The following is a 24,616-nucleotide window of genomic DNA, read 5'->3' as shown; positions in this document are numbered from 1 at the left end:
TGATTTCTCAAAATACACTTGTTCTCATGACTCTTGTTTACAATTCTGTTTCATGTATATCAGCAATAATTTATTATTTATACATTCCACTCTTATGCATATTAATAGGACTATTTTTTATTTTGTTGGTGGCTGCTCTGCATAATTTGTCCCCTTTTGTTTTTCCTGGCCATTTAAAATATGCTGCATCGTTAAAATTAATTATAATATAATTACAATCTGACAAGAAACCTGAGCATCATTCTGACAGGCAAATGTTGAAAGCTAGAAAGCTAGTTGAATAAATGTGTACATCAAGAACACTTGTGAAGTTAAACAGGGGCAGAAATTCAGATCCAAAATTAACAAGTACTCAAAAGTGCTTTGCCAGATTCTATTCATATCTGAAAATGGCATGACCTGATTAATTAACAACTAGCTTAGTCTCAAATGTGACACGCATTCTCCAAACACTCAAACTATAAATTCATCCATCTGAATCACTAATGACCAAGGGAACATGAGCAAGAGCCGTTATTACTTGGTACTCTAATCCACTTGTGCAATCAATGGCACCACCCTGCCCCTAGCAGGGTCCTGTGGAGAAAGATTAACTATGTGGAGTGTTTATGAGAAAGTGTGAGGCTATTTTCAGCACTGACAAGGAGGGGAGATGAGACACAGAACCAGACACACAAACACACACACACACACACACACACAATGCACATGCTCAGACACTTATGAAAGATGCAGCCAAGTCCACTCAACTGGCAGTCTGTGCTCCCAGAGGCAGCTGGCTGAAAAAAACTCAGCCAGAACACTAACTAGTGTCTGAGTCACTGGTGAGTGGGTGGGATGTGATGGCCTTGGGTCTTATTCCTTAGGAGACCTGTGTCTATCTGGGTCTGTCCGTAACTGTGACTCCGGTGGTGGGATAGGATTCACGGAAAACGATCTGCTCATCTCCAGTAGACTTACATGGTTATTGTTACTGCTGCTGTTCTTATGTGTTTAGCATCGATGTGAAGTCAAATTGTTTATCCAAGGTCACGTTGCTGTGGTAACAGGAGGAATGACTACAGATTTATGACCACAATTTGGGAACTACAACTGACTTGTGTAATCAGTGGCGGCCTTAGACATCTGGGGGCCCGTTTCAATATTTCATATGAGGCCCTACCCTAAACATAAAATTATTTGCCAGCTATGTGCCCATGTGTCGCTGATGCTTTAAACCCTGAAAGGACGCAGTAAACGCACCATCCATGCATCCCAGGTACGCACAACACAAGTGTTAAAATCACTATCAGGGCAAGAAACCAGGACTTAGCAGAAAAAACGAGGACTGAAGTTGGTTTTCATCAAAAAGCAAAATCATTATGTACATTTTCAGACAAACTACAGGCTTTAACAATATTCTGAATTTAAATTGGCAACAAAAGTAATGAGAGCAAAGTGCTCCGCGTTATTTCAGCACCACGACAAGGAAAGGACGAGACATGCGGACAGACAAACGTCTACAGGCGCTGATCCTGTCGGTGCTGCCGTGCTGGAGCAGCCACTGGAGGAAAGCTGCTCAGGGGTCGAGTGTGTGACCGCACGGTGGACAGAGCTGTTTGTGTGTGTGGTGGATGTAGGCCTGTGTGTGTGTGTATGATAAGGTGAAACCTATGAATTATTGTTCTGTCTTTTACTTGGTGGCTGGCAGCTGGGGGCCCCCCTGGTGGCTGGGGCCCGTTTCAATTGAAACGGTTTAAACATAGGTAAGGCCGCCTATGTGTGTAATGACACAGCTGCTGTGACAATGTGACAGTGTATTATCTGTATCATCCCCCCCTCTGCTGTTCCCATCAGCTTGACAAAGCTCTTCGCCCTCTTTCAGCTCATTGTTTTGGTTTTACTGCTTCTGAATTTACAATTTGCTTACGCATTAGCTGTTCACTCGCACCATGTCAACTCTATATGTCAACGACACGTCAACGTTGTGTTTACATTTGTTTCACTGCCCCCAAGTGGTCCAAAAAATAATTTGTTATGGCTGTAAACACACTCTGGCACCAATAGAGGATATAGATTTCAAGTCAAATCAAGGACAGCATCTACTGTAACATATAAATCTACATTAAACATTAACATTGGTAATATTACACCTGTGAATGATGCTGGTGTTGCCTGGTAGAAAAGTTAAACTTAAAAACCAGAGGCCAACAGTCATTGTCATTAGGCTGTGTGTGTGTGTGTGTGTGTGTGTGTGTGTGTGTGTGTGCGCGCGCGCACCTGTTTGAGTGTAAGGGTCTGGTACTTCTCAAATGCCTCTTGAGGCAGTGAGCCGAGCTCTCTGATCTTCTTCATGCACTCCTCTTTCTTCTTGAGCAGCATGCCTTGCCTGTTGGTCATTTTCTCCAGCTCCTTGGTGTCGTGGTTGATGGCGTCATTCTGCTCCTTCTCGATGTTCTTCCAGCGGTCCATGCTCTTTATGTGGTCCTTGATCTCTCCCTCTGTCTTGTCAATGAGAGTATCCAGATCTAGGGAACACGTTGAAGGAGGCGATAAGGGTGGAGCGGAGGAGAGCAGAGTTTCAAACCAAATGCAGTCTAAGTGCATACATCAACTAACTTGAAATGATAAATACTGTAACAAGTTCAACAAGATGAGAAGTGACCTTGTTGTTACCATATTTGTGGTTTTAAAGGTTAGTTATTAAAAGTTAAGTAATTAACTAACTAATTTAACAGACCGCACAAGCACATCTAGTACTAAAAAGGAGCTACATCTTCATTCAGTGTCTGCAATTATGCCATTTGCCTTTATACTCTCCATCAACCTACTTATGTGGAGACTTTTTCTCCCACTTTGTTGAAAAAGACAAAAGAAAAATCTGATTGTTCCCTGAATCATGAATAGAAAATTGCTGTTTTGTAGCGTTTAGAATATTAGGAGAATATGATACCTTCTTAGGAGTGAGTTTGTGCTATGAATGCGTCTTTAGTAAGAGACTGACAATAATTAGAACATTTATACAACTGTGCGACCATGCTGGCTCTGGAGGAACATATTGTACGAAATGGAGTCAAACATTTGTTGTTGTTAAAATATTGTTGCATTTTTGCATATTGTTTGAGGAGGTGTTTTTCATAAGCCCATATAGGGTTTTTAACCTCTCCCGCATTACTATTCTTATTTCATTTCTGTTTTTGTAATTTTCCTTATTTTTTATGCTGCAAATAAATAAACTTAACTAAACTAAACACAGAAATTCTTACCATCTGCTGGCTAGTCTACAGATGCTCAATGCAGACAATATATATTGACTAAATAAAGATTGTAAATGCCAAACCAATGTCTTTTGTTAGTTATTTAAGATGCATCACAATATGTTTTTTTCGAGAAGAGTAAGGGGCACAAGTTTGCTAATCTCAACTGTGTGTCTTATCTGTCTCTATTAAGAGGTAGTTATTCAACAGTTCCCGTTTCTTTATTATCATTATTTGAGTATTCGTGAGTACGTGTCTGTGATGATCTGAATGAAATCAGAAATGTTGATTGCAGTGCATGACGCAGTCAGGCCAAGGCAAACTGATCTGTGAGAACTGGAAATGTATGAGTTTTTAAACTGCCCTCATGCTTTTGTGAACAGTTCACCCTTCAGAGGCTTCTCCAGACATTGCACTACCACCACCACCTCCATGTTGCATCTCTAGTACATTGCGTACCTTCTGATCGAGACAAGGTGTCTTTGACACGTTTGTTGATGCCGTCCAGCTCAGATGTTGTGGCTGTGAGCACTGTGCCTCCCTCAGTCTCTCGCAGCTCATTCAGCTCCTGTGTCAATGCAAATTAGGCCACATCAAAAAGAGGGTCATGGAAATTCAAATGCCCCTCTTCTGACTTGTATGAATGAAAACTATTGAATCAGAGACTCTCCCTTTACAAAGACCATAATTTTAACACATTACAGTAACTATATTATCTAAGACCTGCACACAAATACACTGACGTTGCACAACACACACTGGTTATGCATGCAATGATGAATAATTTACTAGTTTGAGAATTCAAAAGAATATATTGATCTATATTACATGATATAAAAAATGACATGCAGAGTTTGGATATTTTCTACAGAGTTCAAAAGGACCATGTGTACCTGCTCCACTTGGTCGAGACGCTTCCGTAAGTTCTCGTTGAGATATGTTTCCACTCTGGTCATGATGCCCTCCAGCTTGATCCTCTCATTCAGCAACTGTCTGTTGTCCTGTGGTCGATCAATGAGGTCAACACACAACACAAAGTTAGGTTTTAGCAGCTCAATATCTAAAAATGCTCATCACAGTTATGTATCAGAGGGAGAAGCTGCTTAGAATGACGCCATCAGGACACTAAAAATGTAAAGCATAGCAATAATTGATCTAGAAACCAATTTTTATAATAGGCTACTTGCCATCAAAAAATGTTTAAAAAAAAACATCCACCTCTCACAGGAAAAAAGCTGCCGCTACGCTGTGTGTGTATACACAGTCTTTCATAAATATCTGCAATATGTACAATATAGTTATCTATTAACAACATAAATCCTGGGAAAATACCTTATTGGGAAAAACAACAACAACAAGTAATTAAAAAGGTGTCATGCATTCATTAGGGAAGCTAAAGGGAAATTTACACAATACAAAATAACACATAGGTACTACTGAACTCCACAAAGACTAAATAGAGCCGGCATAATGAACAATAACTTGTGTTGGAAATGCCAGAAAGACATAGGTACTCTGTTACATTGTATCTGGGAGTGCCCTGTCATTCAGCCTTTTTGGAAAACAGTCCTGGACAATTTGAGCAAATGGCTGGGAAGTGGCATACCGTTATCTCCCAGGTTATGTCTATTAGGAGACAGAAGCCAAATAGTAAACATATCAAGTGGAGAGTTCTCTGTAATCATGGCAGGGACTACAACGGCTGCCAGGGCAATACTTAAACTGTGGAAAACACCTAAACCCCCTGAACTAGAAGAGTGGATAAACATTATGGTTAAAACAGCTTCATATGAAGTTATGCTCGACAAGATGAATAACAGGAATAAGGTACCAGTCTGGGACTTGTTTTGGACTCACATCACTATGACTGATGACCCTACAGCTTGAACACCTCTTTCTGAGTGTATTCAACATGTATGTATCCACCTGTTGTATGTATATGTTTTCCAGCTATGTGAATGCATCAATATGTCCCCTATACATCATTACATCATTGCATCATTTATATCATTTACATCGTTGATGTGGTATTCTTATTTTATTCTTATTTTTGTTTTGATATGCCACTGACACCACATGCAACGTGCATAAGATGTCTGAAAATGTAAAATGTTCTACTGTCATACACCAGAGATAAAAGAAATAAAAACTTGAATTACAAAAAAAAAAAAGGTGTCATGCCTCCATGCCAACTGCCATACATGTAAGGCTCCATGTTGTGGGGGTGGAGTTGTTGTGCAACAGTAGCGGAAATGGCTGAGGGTTCACTGAGGTGAGAGCTGAGAGCAGCTGGCAGCTAAAGCGAAAAGGGGGGGGCAACACTGGATCACAGAAACATCCCACACGCAGATGCTGCCTGCTGCTCTCACCTCAATCAGGTCATTTTGGAAACACTATCAGGAGTAGGGATGTGAAGGTGTACTAAAATATGTACACGTGTACACTGTGTGCAGATAAATGTTAAAAATGCAGACTAAAAATCGAGAGAATCGGCAATATCCTAGAATCGCAATTTAAATCGAATCGCCATCCAAAAAATCATAGAAGAATCGAATCGGGAGAAAAGCACATCGTCCCAGCCCTAGTTATTTGTTTGTGTTTAGGGAGGCTATATTTGCATTGAATATTTTTTGGCAACCAGAAAAGCAATGTTGGACCCGGCGTTTATTTTGGATGTGCGTTTAGCCTAAAAAAGGAAGAAAAAAACCCCCCACTCGCACATATTTTGTCTGAAGGAGGGAAGCGCGTCACAGCATCATTTTTATTAAATCATAGTTTTCTCTAAATTAACTCGTTGAGTGCCAACCACGTAACTTCTCGTTTTTCGTTCCCATGCGTTGAGTGCCAAAAATGAGATTTTACATTTTTTGCTTTTTTTTTAAAATTATGAAACTAGACACGTCTGTGTTATTGTTGTTTAGTGGCACCCCCCCACCCCCCCCCCCCCCGATGGTGGTTTTGTGAATAGAACAACAATTGTTGTATATATTTATCTTACACGAGCCCTTTGATCCAGAAATGCGAGTGTCCGAAGAGCGACACGCACAAACAGAGCAGCTTTCATAAAAGACAAAAAACAAAACAGGAGTGGTGAAACCCAGCCATGTTTAGCTTGACTTTTCTCAGGAACAGAGGCACGTAGAAACAGACGGTTTGTGGCCATTTGAAGCATAAAGTTTCACCTTTCAAATGAGCCACAGTATGTGTTGGTGGCAATAATATAGAATACGTTGTGGCTCTACAAAAATCGTCAAAAATGGTCTAAATTGCCAGTACACTTGACTAAAACTTTGGAAAAGAGCGCGGCACTCAATGAGTTAAGACTGTGTGCGGGACTTCACCTGAGCAGAAGCTCACAGCATAAACCTACTGTATTTCTTATTTGAACAGAAATCCCAGCGACTGTCGGGATCTGCGGCACAATTTGTCACGCTTTAAAAGGACCATGTCTCTGCCCCGTCCTCGAACTGACCTGCTGGAGCTGACGGATCTCATCATTAAGGTCATCAACACGCCTCTGGTCCTCCAGGCTGAGTTGAGAAAGCAGGTCTGTGCCCAGCTCGGCCTTCAGTGACTCCCTGGTGGACTCCATGGCGTGGAGGCTGGCCTCCAGACTTTGGAGACTACGTTGCTAAAGAGGAAGCAGACGTGGAAAAACCGGCATAAGTGGATAGCACAGGATGGCTCTAAACTTTGTAGTTAAATAATGTGTTGTTTGTCTCTGGGCAACAAATTGAATCGAAGGCAACTGGACTTTTATTTGTCTAGGAAGACATTTCGCCTCTTATCCAAGGGGCTTCATCAGTTCGCAATACATCAGACCTGACTAGTCCTCACTAGTTTGACGAATGAAGCCCCTTGGATAAGATAACGATGACCTGGATACTATGTTGTTTGAACTGACATAAGAGTTGAAAAAAGACATCATCAAAGATTCAACTGTTTGATCAGTGTGTGATCACCTTGGGCATGAACGTCTTCTCTGATTGCTGCCTCTTCTCCTTCAGCATCTTCATCTCTGACAGAATACTGTCTCTGGAGGCTTTAAACTTCCTCTGTTGTGTTTCAATCTGCTGCATCTGGTTCATCAGTTGGTCGATCTCATTGTTGATGCGTGGAGGCAGCCATTAAGGAAGTACAATGCTACCGTTGGATGAAACTTCATTTTTTCCTCGCAAGTCATTCAGCAAAGATAGTTGACCATGTGTGTTTACCTTATTTGCGACTTAAATGGCTGAAAATATGCATTTTGTAATTCCCACCAGAATAAAGCAAGATAAAAAAGCATCATACACAAATGGACAAAAACCTGAAGGACACAGAGACCATATTTATAGAGGCCCACTAGGAAATGAAGTCATGTGACATCCAGGTACCGGATGCAGGAGGAGGACTGCACAAACTCATCATTAAGCTAATTTAACAGACAGGCTTATTGATCTTCAAGGACTGCAACACACCTCTGGTCCTTTGAGGTTTGATGGGATTCAATAAAACACTGAGGTTAAAATGGGCTACTGGTAGTCAGAGGACAGGGCAGTCTATTGCTGTTCCTGGGCAGAGAAAATAGATGCTTTAAGAACATGAGTGGGATCAGCTCAAACCAGGTCACTTCCCTTTTTTTAAAGAAATGTGCTAGCCTGACAAGCCAGACTATATCATTAACATGTCTAGTCTGGCAACGACCAGTAGACCTCGGCTCAATCCAGGGGGCGGGATGAAGGCTGTCTTTCAAACTGCCACTGCACGCAATAGGGTAGCGCTACGACCAATCAGAGCAAAGAGCAGGATGACGTTAGCCTGACAAGCCAATTAAAATGTATGTCGCCATCACGTTAACCCCGCCCAACGACTCTCTAAACAGATGTGATTGGTGAACACAATCGGTGTTCGAGACTCAAAAAGTTCCTATGGCTCAGTGAAACTCTTCAATTCTTAAGAATAAAACAAAACAAAAAAATTTCACATTGCCACCATAATAAGAGGTATAGGCGTTACAGGCAGTCAGATTCCAAGGTCAGTGCATGACCTCAATACTGGCAAAATGAAGATGGCAACTTAAAATAGAAGGGATAGGTGGGGGTCACCAGCATAATCTCACGCTTATCGACAGGGCAGAGGTGGGGAGTGAACAACAGGAGGCTTTTAAATAATTGATCTGCGGACTGACTCACTGCTGCAAGAGTGAAGGACAAGCACCATGTCATCGGCTCAGTCATCCATTTCCCTTGCCTATTCACACATTCACGTAATCGCCAGGTGCACACATTAACCTGCATACGCACAACTGGTCGTGAGTGAGAGGCTACGCACAATCACACAGGTGCGCAAACACACAGATAATCATACCTGGGCGGAAGTGACCGTATTCATAAACATGTCATGCAAACACAAATCCTCTCTGATCCGCCTATTTTGTCTTCATGGGCTGTCCAGCAGTGAGTCATGGCTCTGGCCGATATGACCTAACGTACACTAATCTTTCTTGACCTGCTTAGACCCTCTCTTGCATCCGAGTCAGCCTGCTGCTGGCTTAGAGGGAGCGCCACAGCCCAGATGGATTTAATCCACATTTAAAATACAGGCTCAGCCATATGACATCAGCCTGTTATTGGTGAGGGCAGCGCTAGAGGTTCACCAACTTTGTGGAGTTCCTAGATAGTTCAGAGGTTCCTAGATAGTCACGGTCACGCACTTCTGCCTAACGGGATGGACACTAACATCATAGCTGTTCGGTATTTAGGTGTGACTCATCTCACAAAATATGAAAGTATGTCAGCGGTGGGGGTGGACTGGGGGGCTCTCTTCTATCTTCTGATAAAGTGAAGAACAGATGGTGAAGCTTCTAGAGAAACTTTGAGTCACTTTGAAATAAACACCCGGTCTAGACTTGGCCGACAGAACAATCCTCAACACTGTAGAGATTACTGCGGCACAGCTAGCCAAGTCAACGCTGCAGCGTCCCAGCAGATGAGCACCAAGAGCCAACATTTCCCTGAGGGCATCGATAATGTAACATTATATGGATTAACAAGCCCATCATGTTTGTTAAAAAAGGATATGTTCAATGTTTCTGCGCAGGTTCTCGTTGAGCTTGGCCTCCAGCTCGCTCAGCTCCTCCTCAGCCTTCCTCATGTCTTTCTGCAGCTCAAGACGAGACTTTCTGGTGTCATAGTAGCCTCCTGTCAGCGCTCCCCGGTGGCTCACCTGGTCACCTAGGAAGTCACAACACATTATATTGTATTTATGAGGAAACTACAGATCTACCATCAGCCAATCAAACACTGTAGCGTGTTTTTATCAGGAGACACTGCTAAGCCTCTCAACAGCTGCAAAGGGCCAGCTTGGGTATGGAGAACGACTCAGATAAGGTGAGTGGTTCAAACAAGCTTACATTCAACAGTCTAAACATTTTTTACAGCCTGTAAAAAAGCCTGTACAGTCTGGAAGGGCTTTTACAAACTGAATTAACAATTATACAGTTCAAACTTCAAGTATTACTACTTACAACTGCTCTGATTTGGGATGGATATGCATTTATCACAAATACTACATATAGAGGGTATGCACATGATGTCACGGTACTCTGAAGTCGCTGTGGAACGTCCACTGAGTGGCAAAAAGACGAGTGGCAGAGCCGCCAAAGTTTAAAAACGACGCAAGTAACAAAGTGATTTTCTCCGAGCCCATACAAGTCTGACATGTCTAGCTTTGCCAGCATGTACAGCATGCATGACCTAACAGAGCTGCTAAAAATCTTGAGGATACGTCTCACTTTGACTGAGTTACATTCAAGAACCTATTCTCAATGACGGAAAGTAAATTCACTGGAGATGTTATTGTGTCCCTCTGCACAATAACAGCAGCCTGTCAGTCACCCTGCAGGTACCGCGGTCACTCTGTGTGTTACAGGATTGTCAGTGTCCGTGGAGCAGATGCTTTTGGGGAGCTGGTTGTCGATTCCTTTTGACATTTGTTTTGATAAAACATATTTTATCCAGTTTATGAGTCCACTGCTATCTGCCAGCACGTTGAGGGAGGTTTGTTTTGCCACTCAGTCCGAACGGAAGGGGCGTTGCCGAGGGCAATGTGACGTAAAACGCATACCCTTTATACACAAGATACAATTGTGGATGTCAATTTGACAAATACACAGGGGGCCAAACAGGTACAAGCTCGCCTTGTGGTATATTAAACAACTGACAAATTGATGTAAATACCTACCAGATATCTTCTGCATGGTTCATTTATTTTTGCTTAAACAACATTGTTGGCTCAATTTCAGTCTGAAACTCTTAAATCTGCTTTTTGTAGAACTTGCCAGCTTCCCTCCATGTTCAGGTGGGAGTGACGTACACTGTACTGTCATCCGTTTCTCAGCTTACCCTCCAGAGTGATACAGTCCATGGTGAAAGCTCTGGCCAGCTGGGTGGAAACCTCCATGCTGCGACAAATCAGGGTCTTCCCAAACACGTGCTTGAAGGCCTTGTCAAATTGGGTGCTGTAGCGCAGTTTGCTGATCATGGGAATGGCGTCCTTCAGGGACAAAAGCAAACGGTGTGAACACAGCGGAAAAAATTCCCCACAGCATCATTTAACAGAACATGGTCTACATAACGATTAACAGTGCAATTTATGCACGTCTCTTACGTTGGTCTCTGGGTAGGCAGTGTCCCTGACATCCAGTTTGCTCAAGGGCAGGAATGTGACCTCTCCAGGCAGGTTCATTTTGTTAAACTCCATCAGTATCTTGGTGCTGACTTCATCAGTCTCCACGATGTGGTAGAATAGTCTGAGAAACGTGACATAGGAGATATGTTTACTGAAAAGATTATCAAGAGTTCTCAGTGAATAATCATCATCATAATAGTAGAGTTCTCACCTGGTCCCAGCAGTCACCTCCACACAGGTATAAAAGGCCGGCTCACATTCAAAGTTATTCATGACGATGCCATGGTAACCATTAATAACATGCTGGTTGATTCCTTTGCGGCGGAAGTGCTCAAGAACTTTGTTGATGCTGTCAATACCGTTGAGAATGGCCTGGAGGAGCGAGAAAAAGAAGAAAACTATGATGAGGCTCTGAAGGTGCAGGGACCAGGCTGTTTCTGCTGAGATTATTCATTTTCTGATGGAACAACTTCATTTTGAGGGCTTTAGGCTGTTTGAGATCGAGAAAGATTTGCACCCAGCATATTCATGAGTCAGATTATTAGACTCCAATTTTCATTGAAATACCTTCAAGAGAACAGAAGACCAATTGAATATGACCATATAAGTGATCATAAGGGGGGTGTGTGTATATACAGTACAGGTCAAAAGTTTGGACACACTCAATGCATTTCCTTTATTTTCATGACTATTTACATAATGTAAATAGTCATGAAAATGAGAATCTACAATGTAACATTGTAGATTCTCACTGAAATTCCACTAATGAACCCTGACAAGGCAACACCACCTGTGAAGTGAAAACCATTTTCAGGTCAGGTTCACCTCTTGAAGCTCATCAAGAGAATGCCAAGAGTGTGCAAAGCAGTAATCAGAGCAAAGGGGGGCTACTTTGAAGAAACTAGAACTGGTGGGGGCAGAGATAGAGGAGGAGGAGGAAGAAGGAGAGGAAGAAGAAAAGACGTGTTTTCAGTTATTTCACACTTTTTTGTTAATTCCACATGTGTTAATTCATAGTTTTGGTTCCTTCAGTGAGAATAAAGGAAACACATTGAATGAGAAGGTGTGTCCAAACTTTTGGCCTGTACTGTATATAGTATATATATATATTTATAAAACGGAAAGGTGAAATCCGGCGATCTGATTGGTTGTTAGCCGTGGTATATTGAGCATATACCACGGCTACTATTCTAAAGCCTTATCACAGCGTAGGCTATTACTCCGCGTCAGTCACGTATGACTGGTATGAATGGAAGTTGTTGTCATGTATCCATGACAACGGACTGTCGCGGTCCGTAGCAAAAGACAGCTGATGTTTTTACGATGTTAAAAAATGGACCAAAGTAGTTGAATTGACATGTTTGAGGTGAACTTTCACCTCCGGGGAGGGTTAACAATGGTAGAGGGGATTGAGCAGTGACTTTCACCTGAAAAAAAGCGGAGGAAAAGAGGAGATGCAGAGCTAACTTGGAGCTAACGTCTGGAGAGGTGGGACTATTTTTTTTCACAGTGAGGCTATTTTATTGGATAATATGTATTTCTGGTTAAATAAAACTACATGAAATTGATTGCGTATCCCTCTTTTATATTGCCTTTATTCGTAACCGTTTTATAAAAGCAATATATCACGACAGGCCGTGGTCTATGCTCATTATACCACGGCCTGTCGTGATATATTGCTTAAGTATATACTGACGACTGAATCTTCATGCTCCAGTTATGAATTAAATTACATCCACAAATTCATTTTCTTGTGAAATTATCACTACATAACATTTTTCAGAACCCAGCAAGAGCAGCTGTACTGAAATCCCCTTCTTACACTAACATATAAAAAAAACACACCAATTCCCTCTTATTCTACTCGTTTTAAATAAATGTATGTTAGCTCATATTGTGACAAATACAGACAAAGAAATTGGCAGTTCTGTGCACCACTATGGTCTGTACTGTAGAGAGGATAGGGTCCACACTACTGGAGACTGGATGAGTCAGCCAGACCCAAAGAAAGAAAAATGAATGCAGGGCATTTGTTCATGAAGCCATAAACATCCTCCTTTTATGTCAGCAGACATTATTCAGAAGTGATATTTGATTGATGTATCAACCCAGAAGAAAAGACTGCCAGATAGTGGATGAGGCACAGAGAGTGAGTCATATGTAAATGTAGCTAGTTATGATAAGGTGCCTGTAGCAAGGCACATCCAGGCTAACCTGGCAGCCGTCTGAGTCACAAAGAGAGTCCTTCGCAGTTTTCAGGTGGGCTCATTTGACGAGTCAGGAACGTTTTCAATTGGCGGTTTTATTTATCGACACTTGCCCATTTCCTCTCTTCCTCTTCAGAAATTAAGTTAAAGGGACAACGAGGAGTTTTGGAAAAGCGAAGCGTTTCCACACTACATTTATGAGCCTCCGCACCGTGAAATTCTTTGACCGGCGCAAGACAGACTCATGTTTTCATTCATCAAGAATTAAAGTCAGAGGTTGGAAGACGATCACATACCGTCGTAGTTCCCACCATAAACGGCGATTCGGCGGCGTTATTCTCATGACTCGCCGCACAGCGTCCGCCCATTAACAAGTGGTAACGTAGATTCATCCACATTAATATGAGACTTTTTTTATTGTCACGGAATTTTTCCTTCTGCCGATGGAGAAACTCCTCGTTGTCCCTTTAATGTGTATGGCCAGAATGGCAACTTTTCCTCTGGCTTACAAGTGTCATCCTCAGTAAAAGGGGAGTGTGAGTGTGTGCTTGCAAACAACATCATTTAGGTGGTATGATCAATTTGAAATCAATGTAAATCCTCTGAAACGTAATTTCCTTTCCTGTGTGCATAAACATCTTTAACTGGTGACCAGACGGAAGCATTGGGTATCATGTAGCTGAGTTATGCAAGTCAGTAATTATGCAGTCATGCACACAGACACGGACCTTGCCGGTGGCCGCTCGAAGGAGCTGCTGTTTCTTCTCCAGGTCCTCTCGTTTGGCTGCCAGGGCCTGCTGCTCTGCGTTCTCCTCACGCCACAGGTAGCTGGACAGACACAGACAGCCACACACTGTTACACTTATGTCACCAGGAACACCAAAAGACCAACTGCAGCCAAGATACTAACATGAACGGGAGTCAGCCAGTAAGAAAAAAAAAAGCCATAGCTTCCGAAAAAAGGCCATGCGCATATTGATCGGTTCAGGTCATATGCAAAAAAGCCTTGTGCTAGTAACCCTGAGATATTTTTTATTTCATCATGGAGCCAAAGGGTTCATTATTGAGCACAGCAGCAAGTCTGTAGAAAATCTCCAGGCCAGAGTTAGAGGAGGCTCCAGCAGTATCATCTCAGTCTGCTCTGCTGTGTGGGAAGATGTTGGATTTAGTGCGACCTATGATGATGATGACGACAGTAGTGGATGAAGCTTAAACTGTGCAAGTCGTGTTGCTCTAGCTGTGACGCGCCAATATGTTGGCTCATCTCCAGGGTGATGAACATGCACTAAGGGTCCTATGGCAGAGAGTGTGTGTGTGTGTGTGCCAGCGCTGCACAGACACACACAGGGCATCACATCAGAGCAGTGAGGTAAACACACAACCTGAAGATTACCAGAGTGCACATGAAGCACACTCATAGTTACTGCAACTAAGTGGGATAAGAGCTGTGAAAGCAAAAAGCTAAGACATCAACTTCATCAGGTAGGAACCAAACCATGGCTTTTTAAAAAATATTTTTACATCCCTTTACAGCCTGAGACTCTGTGATAAAATGATTGTTCTTGAAGAACCCTTTCATACAAAATCTTAAAAAGGAAAAGGAAATAATTCCTTCTCTAGATTCATTATAAACCTGTTGGTGCACCTTTATTTCCAACATAATACAAAAAGGAAACACACTGATTTTCAAAAGTATTCACACCTTTGATCTTCACACGATTCAAATCATTTCCACACAACTGGAACGAATCGCGAAACCATCATTCTCAATTAAACACAGATTCACATTTTCAACAGTCCCTCTTCCACGACAACCTGCATTTCAGAGTTCATCTGAACTTCATATAAGGCTTCTGTAGATTTAATCAGGGAGACATCTCTCAAAGACGTCTTTGTAGAACAAATTGACCTCTATGGACTTCAGACTGTTTTCTTGCTGAGCTTCAGTGGCTCCTTGCTAAGCCACTGAAAAGACTAGCTTTTAAAAAAAACCTCAGCTACCTTGCCTAACTGAGACTGTTCCTTTATAAAGACCCTTTAATCCAGTTTTGCATTAAACAACTCCTGTGGATTTTGTCCCCATCACTTACAAGAGCAGAGCGACTCTCTTAATGGCCAAAATCAGATTACAGCAAATAAAAACTACCTCAATGTGTAATAAAAAAAATTGTGTACCTATCCTTTAAATCACAACATAACAACCAAAACAGTTTTGGTCTTGTTTCCTAATATTCAATTTGTTCACATTTTTAGATGACAGACTATTAACAGCTTGTGGCTGGGAGGCCTGCATGTTGTGCTGCTTCTATTAAAGCTGTAATTATGCTGCCTTTTCAACCACTTGACTAAAACAATGGATCATAATGAACTGGAGGGTGTATAATGAAGCCAATTTCAGACAAGCACATTTATGAATTTTATTTTAATTTAGCTCTGATAATTGTTTGTTATTCAAATGAATGGAATTTAGTTCACAAAAACGGACAATGCCCTCTTGTTACATTAAAAAACAATAATATGCATTTTACCATGACTTATTATTATATACGTATTTTGAGAAGCACAGCAGAATCTGTCGGACTATATTTTCACTGCTAGCTCACTTCAACATGTATCCACTGTAGGGACCTTTTACAAGCAAGAGAGTGTCTGGCATCAGTGGCCTGAGGCATCGTCCTCTGTTACATAAACTACATTGTAATGTGGAAAGGGAAGGACTGGTGACATTCACTGTCACAGCAGACAATACTCTGATATGTAACTAAAGGTTGCCAACCGGAAACAGCACATTAGCTCAAAGGAAGGGTGAGCAACCCAACCTTTCAGTTTTAATACAAGACAGAGGCACGGTGCCAAGATTCATCTAAACCATGTGCCACTACACTTTGTGGCATTAGACAATAAAATTCACCCTGGTAACACAAACAAAAAGTACAAGCACATGCTGAACTTAAAATCAAAGATGTGACGTGGTTCTTACTTTCTTTCGCTCTGAAGCTCGTCTTTCCTGTTCTTCACTTCGTAATACTTTTTGTCCAGCTCCTCAACACGGGTCTTGACCTCATTAAGATCTTGATCGAGTTTCTAAAAAGAACAAGTTCAAAGTAGATCAGATATATTCTCATGTCATTGAGGTTAGATTAAATTATTCAAACCAAAAAAAAGACAGATGCAACACATTATCCCAGTGTTTGAAAGTCAATTTAGGGTCATTTTGAGGGAGGAAATTTTACCACTTGTTGCAGCAAAGGTATTTTTGTCAATTTTGCAGAAACTGCAGTCCACAACTTTAAGCAAAACAACTAAATATACTTTCATTTTAAACTGATCTCTGTCTCTAAGTGATCCTGTAAGCTTTATCTTACATTGTACTGCTCCAGGTTCTTCTCCTTATTTGTCTCTGTGTCCTCCAGGTCTTTGTGGATGGCTGCGATCTGCCTCTTCTTGTCATTGATGGCTTGGTCTAGAGACTTCAGCTCCTTCTTGATCCACTTGTCCCTCTCTTCTTTGGAGGTGAACTGGCTGCCACGACCCTGCTTGGCATACAGGTCTGTCCTCTCCTGGGTAGCCTGGGCCAGCCTGCAAGGAGATGGGACAACAGACAGAGTGGAGAGGTGAAGGTCGATCCCAATGACATCCTCACAGACTTTGAGGCCTGTTCCTGGTCAGTTTGTGAGGGCTTAGCGTCGTCCTACTGTCAATCAAAGGAGGGCATAGGGGCTCTTTGGCCCCTTTATAAACAACTTTATAAATCTGCATTTCTACAGACGTTGCCTGACTGAATTACCTGGAGTTCATCACATATTAAACATGGGATAACGGTGGTTACCAAGTGTCATCCCAAATCAAAATACAAAAAAAAACCTTTAAATAGCCACACAAAAACAGAAAAAATATAATCATTTCAAAGGTATGAAAAAGTGTTCAAAATGTGATGCCTGACTCATCAAGTCATGCCTGGTCGCCAGCTGCTCAAGGGGCCATGACTGAGGATGAGTCATCCCTACCTGGAGATACCCCGCTCCTCTTTTTCCTTCACCATGTTGAATTTGGGCTCGGTCTCCTGCAGCTCTTTTTGTTTCTCCTCGATTTTCTCCAGCAGCTTCTGACGCTCCTTCAGCAGGCGTTTCTAAAGGAGCAAGAACATGACATTTTACAGCAACTACAGATTATCAGAGAGATCAAGGGACAGAGGAGGAAATTAAATTCATTCAATGTGGACAGTGGAAAGATTATTAAACAAGGCAGTTTATATTAAACAAGAATATATTGAGAGGGACTCACTAAAGCATTTATTTCTTAAGACATATTATCTCATAAAATTCTCTTGATTAACTGTGAATTGTTAAATTTCTGCACAGTTTCACCATGTGTTTGTATTTCTACAAGTATGTTTTTTAATGTTTAATTGTAGAATTATTGCCATTTGTTTGGGTAACCATTTATTTAGCTTCACTTAACAATAATCTTATAAATTCTCTACAAAATTCATGATCTGAGATTCCAGCTAGATCACCTGAACAACAGACCTGCCAACTGCCTCTGAGATTTCTCTGTGTGGGTGATTGCCATCCCACAGGTATGAAAAACCTCTTCTCCCCACCCCCTGCATGTCAAAGCCAACTCAGACCTGATCAAACCGGGACCATCAGCAGCTAGTGACGCAGTTCTGCTTCCCTTGCTTTTCATTTTGCTCCAATAACTTTTGGCTGATGCTGAGCCAGCCATAGCCAGGTGGGCTTAATCCAACCAGCAGCCAGCATACTGCCTGGGACCCATCACGGTTCACACAGAGACTGAGCCAATGTGGCCGTTATGTATGATTATCATCTTCAGACTCACACGTGCACACAAACACACACTGAACATGAGGCCATACGGAGAGTGATCCGTGCCAGCTCTGTACACAAACGCCTGTGCCAAGAGTGATGTATAGTGGAACTGATGGCAAAGAGTCTGATAAGCAGGCTGGTGCTTCCTCTGTTTTGAGTCTACTGAAAGATTCAGCATCAACTCTGTCAACTCTTGTTTCCAAGGGGATTAAGACTAAAATTTACTAATTGTGCTTTTTGGTTTGTTATTACATTTTCGAAGATGATTACGAACGATCGTTTTCATAATTAGTTTTTAAAAACCAGTCAGGTCTTCCTTGTCATTCTGTATTTTAAAACTGTAAAACAAAATCTGGGATCTGGCAAACACACTTCTCTTTTATTAAAGACTGCATAATTTGTTCATAGATTGAAAATCACTTGACTAGATTTGTGAAAGCCACAAAAGATCACTATACCAGCTATGAATTCCTCTTTTCTATCTGTAACAGGGATGAGTGCAGTAGATGAAAAGAAAAAAGAAAAAGACTACAACCACTCTCTACATGCTCTGTGATGATGCAGGGGAAGGGGGTTGGAGAGTGCTGTTGGTGCAGCATCACGTGTGCGGAGTGACGCAGATGGGAGGCTTCCGTACCCTCTGTTCGCTGTTGCCTGCCAGCTCATCCTGCAGGTCCTTGGCCTTCAGCTCGAGCTTGGTCCTCTGCTTGATCTGCTCCTGGCGCTCGGCCGACAGCTGCTCTCTCTCCTCCTTCATGGAAGAGATCTTGGACTTCAGCTCCCGCACAACGCGGTCCGTCTCCTACAAAATAGGAGCCAATATAAAGAAACAAACAATGAGATTTCATTCAGGGGAGCATGGATAAATACAGCTTACTCCTCCGTTGATAAAGTTCCTGTTAATTTCTTTGCCAACCAAGGACTGTGATGGCACTGGACACTAAAATTCATAGATTGTTTCTATACTCTACCTGCAGGTCACTAATGTCAGTGGATTTTGACCATTAGTGCTTCTGTACATACGTATGTCTAATTTCATCAAAAGCCACCGCATCACACACAATTCTGGATTAGACAAATGTATGACTATCTCTGAAGGACAAATGTGACATTCAACAATGTCATTTTGATTAGTCCCTTAGAGACAATGCTGTGATAAAAAAAAAAAAACAATGTTTATTTTCACCCATCCCACAGAGTTAATTTCATATTAATATAACTGCTCTGTGTGAGAATTGCATACCTCTACTTTGTCTCTGGCATCTTGTTGAGCATCACGCAGCTGCCTTGATTTGTCTCCACAGGTCTCTCTCTTGGAGGACAACTGAAAAAACACATTCAGAATATTAAACAGAAAGCCTTGGTATAATTTTAACGGACATGCCACAGTTAATTGGATGCATTCAATCATTATTCTACCAATTACTACCAGGGATGCAAACGGGTCAGGACCAAAAAAGAGAGGACTTTTCCAGGGGGCGGGGGGGGGGTGTGCTCACCCTTAACAAATCACGGAAAAGTCCATTTCCAGTAGTTCAACCCCAACCAAGTATTGATTGATTATAGATGGACATAGTTTTCAGAAGGCCAACATTTCTATATTAAAAATGCTTAAAAAAAAAATTCCTTAGCAATATTTCCATTTTGGAGATACTGAATTTTAGGTCTTCACTGAATGTTAGTCATAATTATTACTATTAAAATAAACTGAATAAATAAAGACATGGGATGTTTCATTCAGTGTGTAATGGACATATAGGCCTATATAATGTGTTAGTTTCACTTTAATTGAACACATTCTACATCGCGGAGGCGACGTCTTTCCACTCAGGGCTTCCTTCACCTCTGAAACGGGGCAGAGCTCCGTGGAAACACCTGCCTGACACAGCAACGTAGGGAACCGTGCATGTCCGCGGCGCACAGCTCCACATGCACGGGGGGAAAAAAAACGGCGTCGCCGTCGCACCGACTGCACGCGGATACGCGCCGCTTTAATGAGCGCGCATGTCGCGTCTACTTTGGAGGTCGGCTGTTATCAGTATAATCAGAGACCATGAATGAGTTCGCCTCAGTTTCACGTGATTGTCACTGTCAGCCTGTTAGAAAAACATTTTACTGACCCCAGCTGAGACACTGAGACCCCCCCTCCCCAAAACAAAAACTCTTCGGATCTGAACGATTCACACAAGTCACCTAATTGGTCATGAAAAAAGCGAGTTTCACTTTTCGGCGCGCTGTTTGCATCCATGTACTACAAAAATCTACTTCGTAATCAAGTCAATCACAAATTTTCCTGCAGGTTGCAAAAAACCTTCTTAAGCAACAAACTGAGTGCAAATACTAAGTCAAACACACCATGTTTTTTCCTCTGCATGTAGAGTTTAGGATTTTTATATCTTGACTTCATTACCTCATCCAGTTTAGCGCGGGTTTCATTCAGCTCCTGGTTGTAGATGGTGTATTCTAGGGCTCTTCTCATCTTGTCCCACTTCTGGTACTGAGCCAGCTCCTCCTTCTCATCCTCCAGGGTGTGCAGACGCTCCTCGATGTACTTCAGCAGCTCATTGATCTTCTCTCGTTTCCCCTCTGTTTTTAAAAATGTAAACGATGATTAAGTGCAAACTTGATACCATGTTTCCACATTTATTTCAAAGAATTATCATCATATTTTTCAGCTTTTGGTTCAACATGTAGTATGAACATGTGAACATTTAAAACAAATTGTTTTAAGTGGAAGTTAAAAAATTATTGTTCAAATAACAATGATGTTAATAAGCTGTTACCTGTCTCCTTCATGAGAGAAATACTCTCCTCCTTGCGCTCGTCATACACTCGTGTTCCTGCCACCTCTCGCAGCAGCTTGAGACGTTGGGAGTCAGGTGCGGTGGCCATTTGGTTGATCTGAATGTAAAACGTAGGTAAAGCATAAGAAGATATACCACTAAACTGTTCTTGTGAGAAAACGTGTACATTACATTTAGCAGTTGCCAATTTTTGATTTCTCAAATTTAATAGTCTACTAATAAAATGCCAGGGTTTCCGCTACATGTAATTGATCGTGGCGCACCGCCACGGCAAAATAAAAGCCGCCACACCTGATCACAGACGCTGATCATGTAACAGTAGGCTACAAGAGTAGCGGCTTGAAACAACAGCTGAGTGGCTGAATGAAAAAAATACGAGCGCCGTCAAGCTGGATAGAACGAGCGCGTACCAGACAGGAAGTCAGGCACAGAAAAGGCGAGGGAATCCGGTCAATTTTCAAAATAAAATAAATGATGATTAAGTTTGCTTGTCCGTCTATAAATATTTGTCAGTTGCGTCTGCACACAAGACACATCCATAGGCTACATACAGCGCTAGAGACAGACCTGTGTGTGTGGAAAACCGAGTAGCCTACAGACGGGTCGATGTTTGACCGGCGTGGAGAGAGAGAGCAGGAGAAACTGCCGCTTCCGCAGGCAGTGTGTCCGGGCTGCCGGCAATTAAAAAAAAAAAAAAAAAACTCCGCTCATATCGACAGCTTTACGTCGCGCACAACAACAACAGCAGCAACCAACCAGGAAAAACAAAAACTGTGAGTGAAACTGTGACTGAGCAGGACTGTGATGGTGACGAGGCCTGTGTGTCGTTTTCCTCCCTAATTGTTTAATGAACAGCAGCTACAGGATTTTCTTTTGCACCTGTATATGTTACAAAAAAACAAACTGATTTACAGTTTGTTGTTTATAAAGCTGCTGTTTTGTGGACTCATTTCTGTGCGTGAGCTGTCAGTCAGTGAATACAGATTGTTGCAGAGCATTTCCCTCCTCCTGGGATTTTAGTTAAAAATATGAATGATGTCATCAGCGACTAGTCGACGATCCGGTCTCGCGCGCACCCCCCCATCGATCAGACCACCCTCGCCGCCACTCTTTAAAAAAATCCTGGAGGAAACACTGAATGCAGTTAAAGGATTATTACACAGGAAGCCAAGAGATCTGCTCTCTGTTGACGGCCCCACTCAGATACTGTAATACATACACAGTAACATGGCAGTGAAAACAGACCCTTACATGTTGTGTGTGTGTATGTGTGAGGTTGCCACCCACTAATTTCTCACCTTTCCCTGCTTGACAATGTAATAAGGATTGCTGCGGGAGAAGCCGGCACTCTCCAGAAGGTTCATGACATCATTCTTACTGCAATAATAACAGACACCATCAAAAAAAAAGAGAGAAAGAGAGAAAATCAGAGTGGTAATTTCCTGTGATAACAGGGACACAGACAGTCAGTCACGCTACAGAAATACTTACGTCACCATTTTCTTGTCTAAGAAATACTGGTCCTTCTTTGCGCCAATGACACGGCGAAGGGAGACTTCCTCTTTGTCAATCTGGGAAAGGGGACATTTATTGTTGTCACACAGCATCACAGAGCATCACACAGCAGCAGAACCAGCTGGTTATGCAACAATATTACTGGGATGTACGTTTACATTTTAACACCAGATTAAAAACGACTTCTGGATTTGTAAAGACACTCTAACATCCAGTATCCATCATCAGAATAATAAGCACTGGATGTTGAGCCAAATTGTTTTGAAGGTGATTCCAACATCTGGTACTTGTACCAATTCTAATTCTTTCGTACGTGTTTTCGAGTTTTAAACAAATAAACTGTCCACCTATAACATAGGCTTACTGAAAGTTTGTACAGTATCAAGTTGGAGAAAAGCAGTGCAACCTCAGCAATTGCACTAATAGGATCAAAATGAAATGTTTGCCATTCCTACCGGCAGCCGGTTGTCAGAGTTGTCAAATATAATCTCCACAAAAGCTGAAATGACACGAGGACCAGTTCCCTCCTACGGTGACAGGGAAGGAAAACACAGTAATAACACGTTAAAATCTGTTTCCCACTGTGTTTCAACCTTCTAACACAAACTTCTAACTATTTAACCGAAATACAACCAATCCTATTAAGGCTGTTCTAATCCACCAGTTATTATGAGGAGGTTACACAAGCTTTAATACTACATAAGCATGTCTTATAAGAAACTACACAACCAGTTTGTTTTAAAAAGCATCAGCTGGCATCAGTTGTGTGTGTGCACTCACATGGAGCAGGGCCAGGCGCTGCTCTGGTCGCAGGTGGCTGAACTCATCACTGAGCACAAACTGAATGGCTATGGAAATAGAAAGAAGCCACCGTTATAAACAATATCACACAATGAAAGTAACAGAGTTTCACTATTATTGAAGACTGGGGCTCACTTACCATAGAAAAAGTTACTTTTTCCTGACCCGTTCCTTCCAACTGTAACAAAAAAAGGCATACAGATGAGGACATGAGTGACTTATCTGTTGGGAAATGTAGTATAATGGGGGTTAATAATGTGGGTTAGAAGTAAAGTGGGGGTGCATACTCACCGATGACATTGTGTTTTGGGCTAAATGGGTCTACCACAGTTTGGTCCCTGTAACTCCTGAACCCCTGGATGATGACCTGCAGGACAGCACAGAGTCGGTCACATCAGTCAGTCAGAAAACTTTGTTTATCCCAAGGCGCAGTTGACAGCTCCCAGTCATAAATAAATAAATAAATGTGCAAATACAGCAATCAGCAATCTGTTTAAAAAGGCTGTGCTCACAACTTAATTAACCAGGCATGGTGAAAGCACACCGGTTGCGCACCAGGATGTATCACGGAGTACAGCAGCATACTTGCCACCGCTGTCCTACGGTGTGTAAAACGTGTGCAACTCCTGGGCAACAAATGCATCCTGAGCGGGACACGGTACCCGGCAGCAGGGCCTGGGCTGCCGGGCTAGCTTTCATTCAGCACGCCACCAGCTGTTTGTGTGTTGGTTAACACGGTGGGCATTAAATCAGGCGGTAGTGCTCATATGTGAATACGATGAAATCATAACGTGGTGGTTTTGTGCCACACTAACGACAACGAGAGAGACGTCTGTGGACTGACTAGCCTTGCACTGTTAGCTTAGCATCTTAAGAGGGGGGGCGGGCTAGCGCTACTCTCGCATAACGCTAGTGGTGTTAGAAAGATAGCTATTTAACATTTATCTATCCTGGATGTGGTTTATCGTAGCGTTACAACACAGTAAACGTGACACAATGTGCAACACATCGATATCCCGGACACAGCCATTCAGCAGAATTATGTTAAGTTAGCACAATTATCGTCAGGCTAATGACAGTCGGCAACACGCACAAGTCCGGTGATGTTAGCTCACCTGTTTGATGTACATGGTTGTCTAAGCAGGGCGTCTCCTCGGATGAATGTGGAGTTAAAACCCCCCTCTCCGCTGTACTGGAGAAGCAGGGAATTTAATAACCCAATTCTCAACAATATTTTACAAATTGTTGCATTCAAAAATTAGCGAAACACTGTACGGCTAAAGAGAATAACATCGAAAATGGCGGCGGGGGCGGGCAAGAATGGATCATACCATTGTGCGAAAACAGGGTGGTAGCAATAAAACATTTACAATGTCATTTATATTAGTATTCAAGTTGACTAAAAATCCCACAATGGGGCTACTTGGTCAAATTAATGTGGTAGGTAGAGTTTGTAGTCACCATGTGTTTGTACGTAAACAACTAGTTTGACATGTTTGCTATTTGTTTCCCTCCCGATAATGTGCAGTTGGTTCAGGCAGGCTGTCCAT

The 24,616-nt window shown here is 42.1% G+C and overlaps 1 protein-coding gene across 1 annotated transcript in view; it reads right to left on the bottom strand.

Annotated features, from left to right (window-relative positions):
* Positions 1-24,369, bottom strand: part of smc3 (structural maintenance of chromosomes 3) — a 29,893-nt gene extending 5,524 nt beyond the window's left edge. The window contains exons 1-24 of the mRNA XM_085805155.1: positions 24,182-24,369; positions 23,358-23,433; positions 23,206-23,244; positions 23,046-23,113; positions 22,721-22,792; positions 22,242-22,321; positions 22,049-22,127; positions 20,730-20,847; positions 20,357-20,532; positions 19,190-19,270; positions 18,584-18,748; positions 17,122-17,243; positions 16,480-16,693; positions 16,095-16,198; positions 13,843-13,942; positions 11,119-11,279; positions 10,887-11,028; positions 10,622-10,772; positions 9,301-9,451; positions 7,199-7,352; positions 6,709-6,867; positions 4,130-4,237; positions 3,696-3,804; positions 2,260-2,507 (exon numbers count right to left, since the gene is read on the bottom strand). Coding sequence (XP_085661281.1) covers positions 2,260-2,507; positions 3,696-3,804; positions 4,130-4,237; positions 6,709-6,867; positions 7,199-7,352; positions 9,301-9,451; positions 10,622-10,772; positions 10,887-11,028; positions 11,119-11,279; positions 13,843-13,942; positions 16,095-16,198; positions 16,480-16,693; positions 17,122-17,243; positions 18,584-18,748; positions 19,190-19,270; positions 20,357-20,532; positions 20,730-20,847; positions 22,049-22,127; positions 22,242-22,321; positions 22,721-22,792; positions 23,046-23,113; positions 23,206-23,244; positions 23,358-23,433; positions 24,182-24,196 — 2,892 coding nt within the window. The 5' untranslated portion in view covers positions 24,197-24,369. The remainder of the gene's footprint in view (positions 1-2,259; positions 2,508-3,695; positions 3,805-4,129; positions 4,238-6,708; positions 6,868-7,198; positions 7,353-9,300; positions 9,452-10,621; positions 10,773-10,886; positions 11,029-11,118; positions 11,280-13,842; positions 13,943-16,094; positions 16,199-16,479; positions 16,694-17,121; positions 17,244-18,583; positions 18,749-19,189; positions 19,271-20,356; positions 20,533-20,729; positions 20,848-22,048; positions 22,128-22,241; positions 22,322-22,720; positions 22,793-23,045; positions 23,114-23,205; positions 23,245-23,357; positions 23,434-24,181) is intronic.
* Positions 24,370-24,616: the final 247 nt, after the last annotated feature.

The sequence above is a fragment of the Trachurus japonicus genome, chromosome 1 (assembly GCF_045865225.1).
Source record: "Trachurus japonicus isolate A0001 chromosome 1, Traja_1.0".
In the NCBI taxonomy this organism is placed as follows: Eukaryota; Metazoa; Chordata; class Actinopteri; order Carangiformes; family Carangidae; genus Trachurus; species Trachurus japonicus.
Note: the sequence above shows the minus strand (reverse complement) of the source record. Positions and strands in the feature narration are given on the sequence as shown.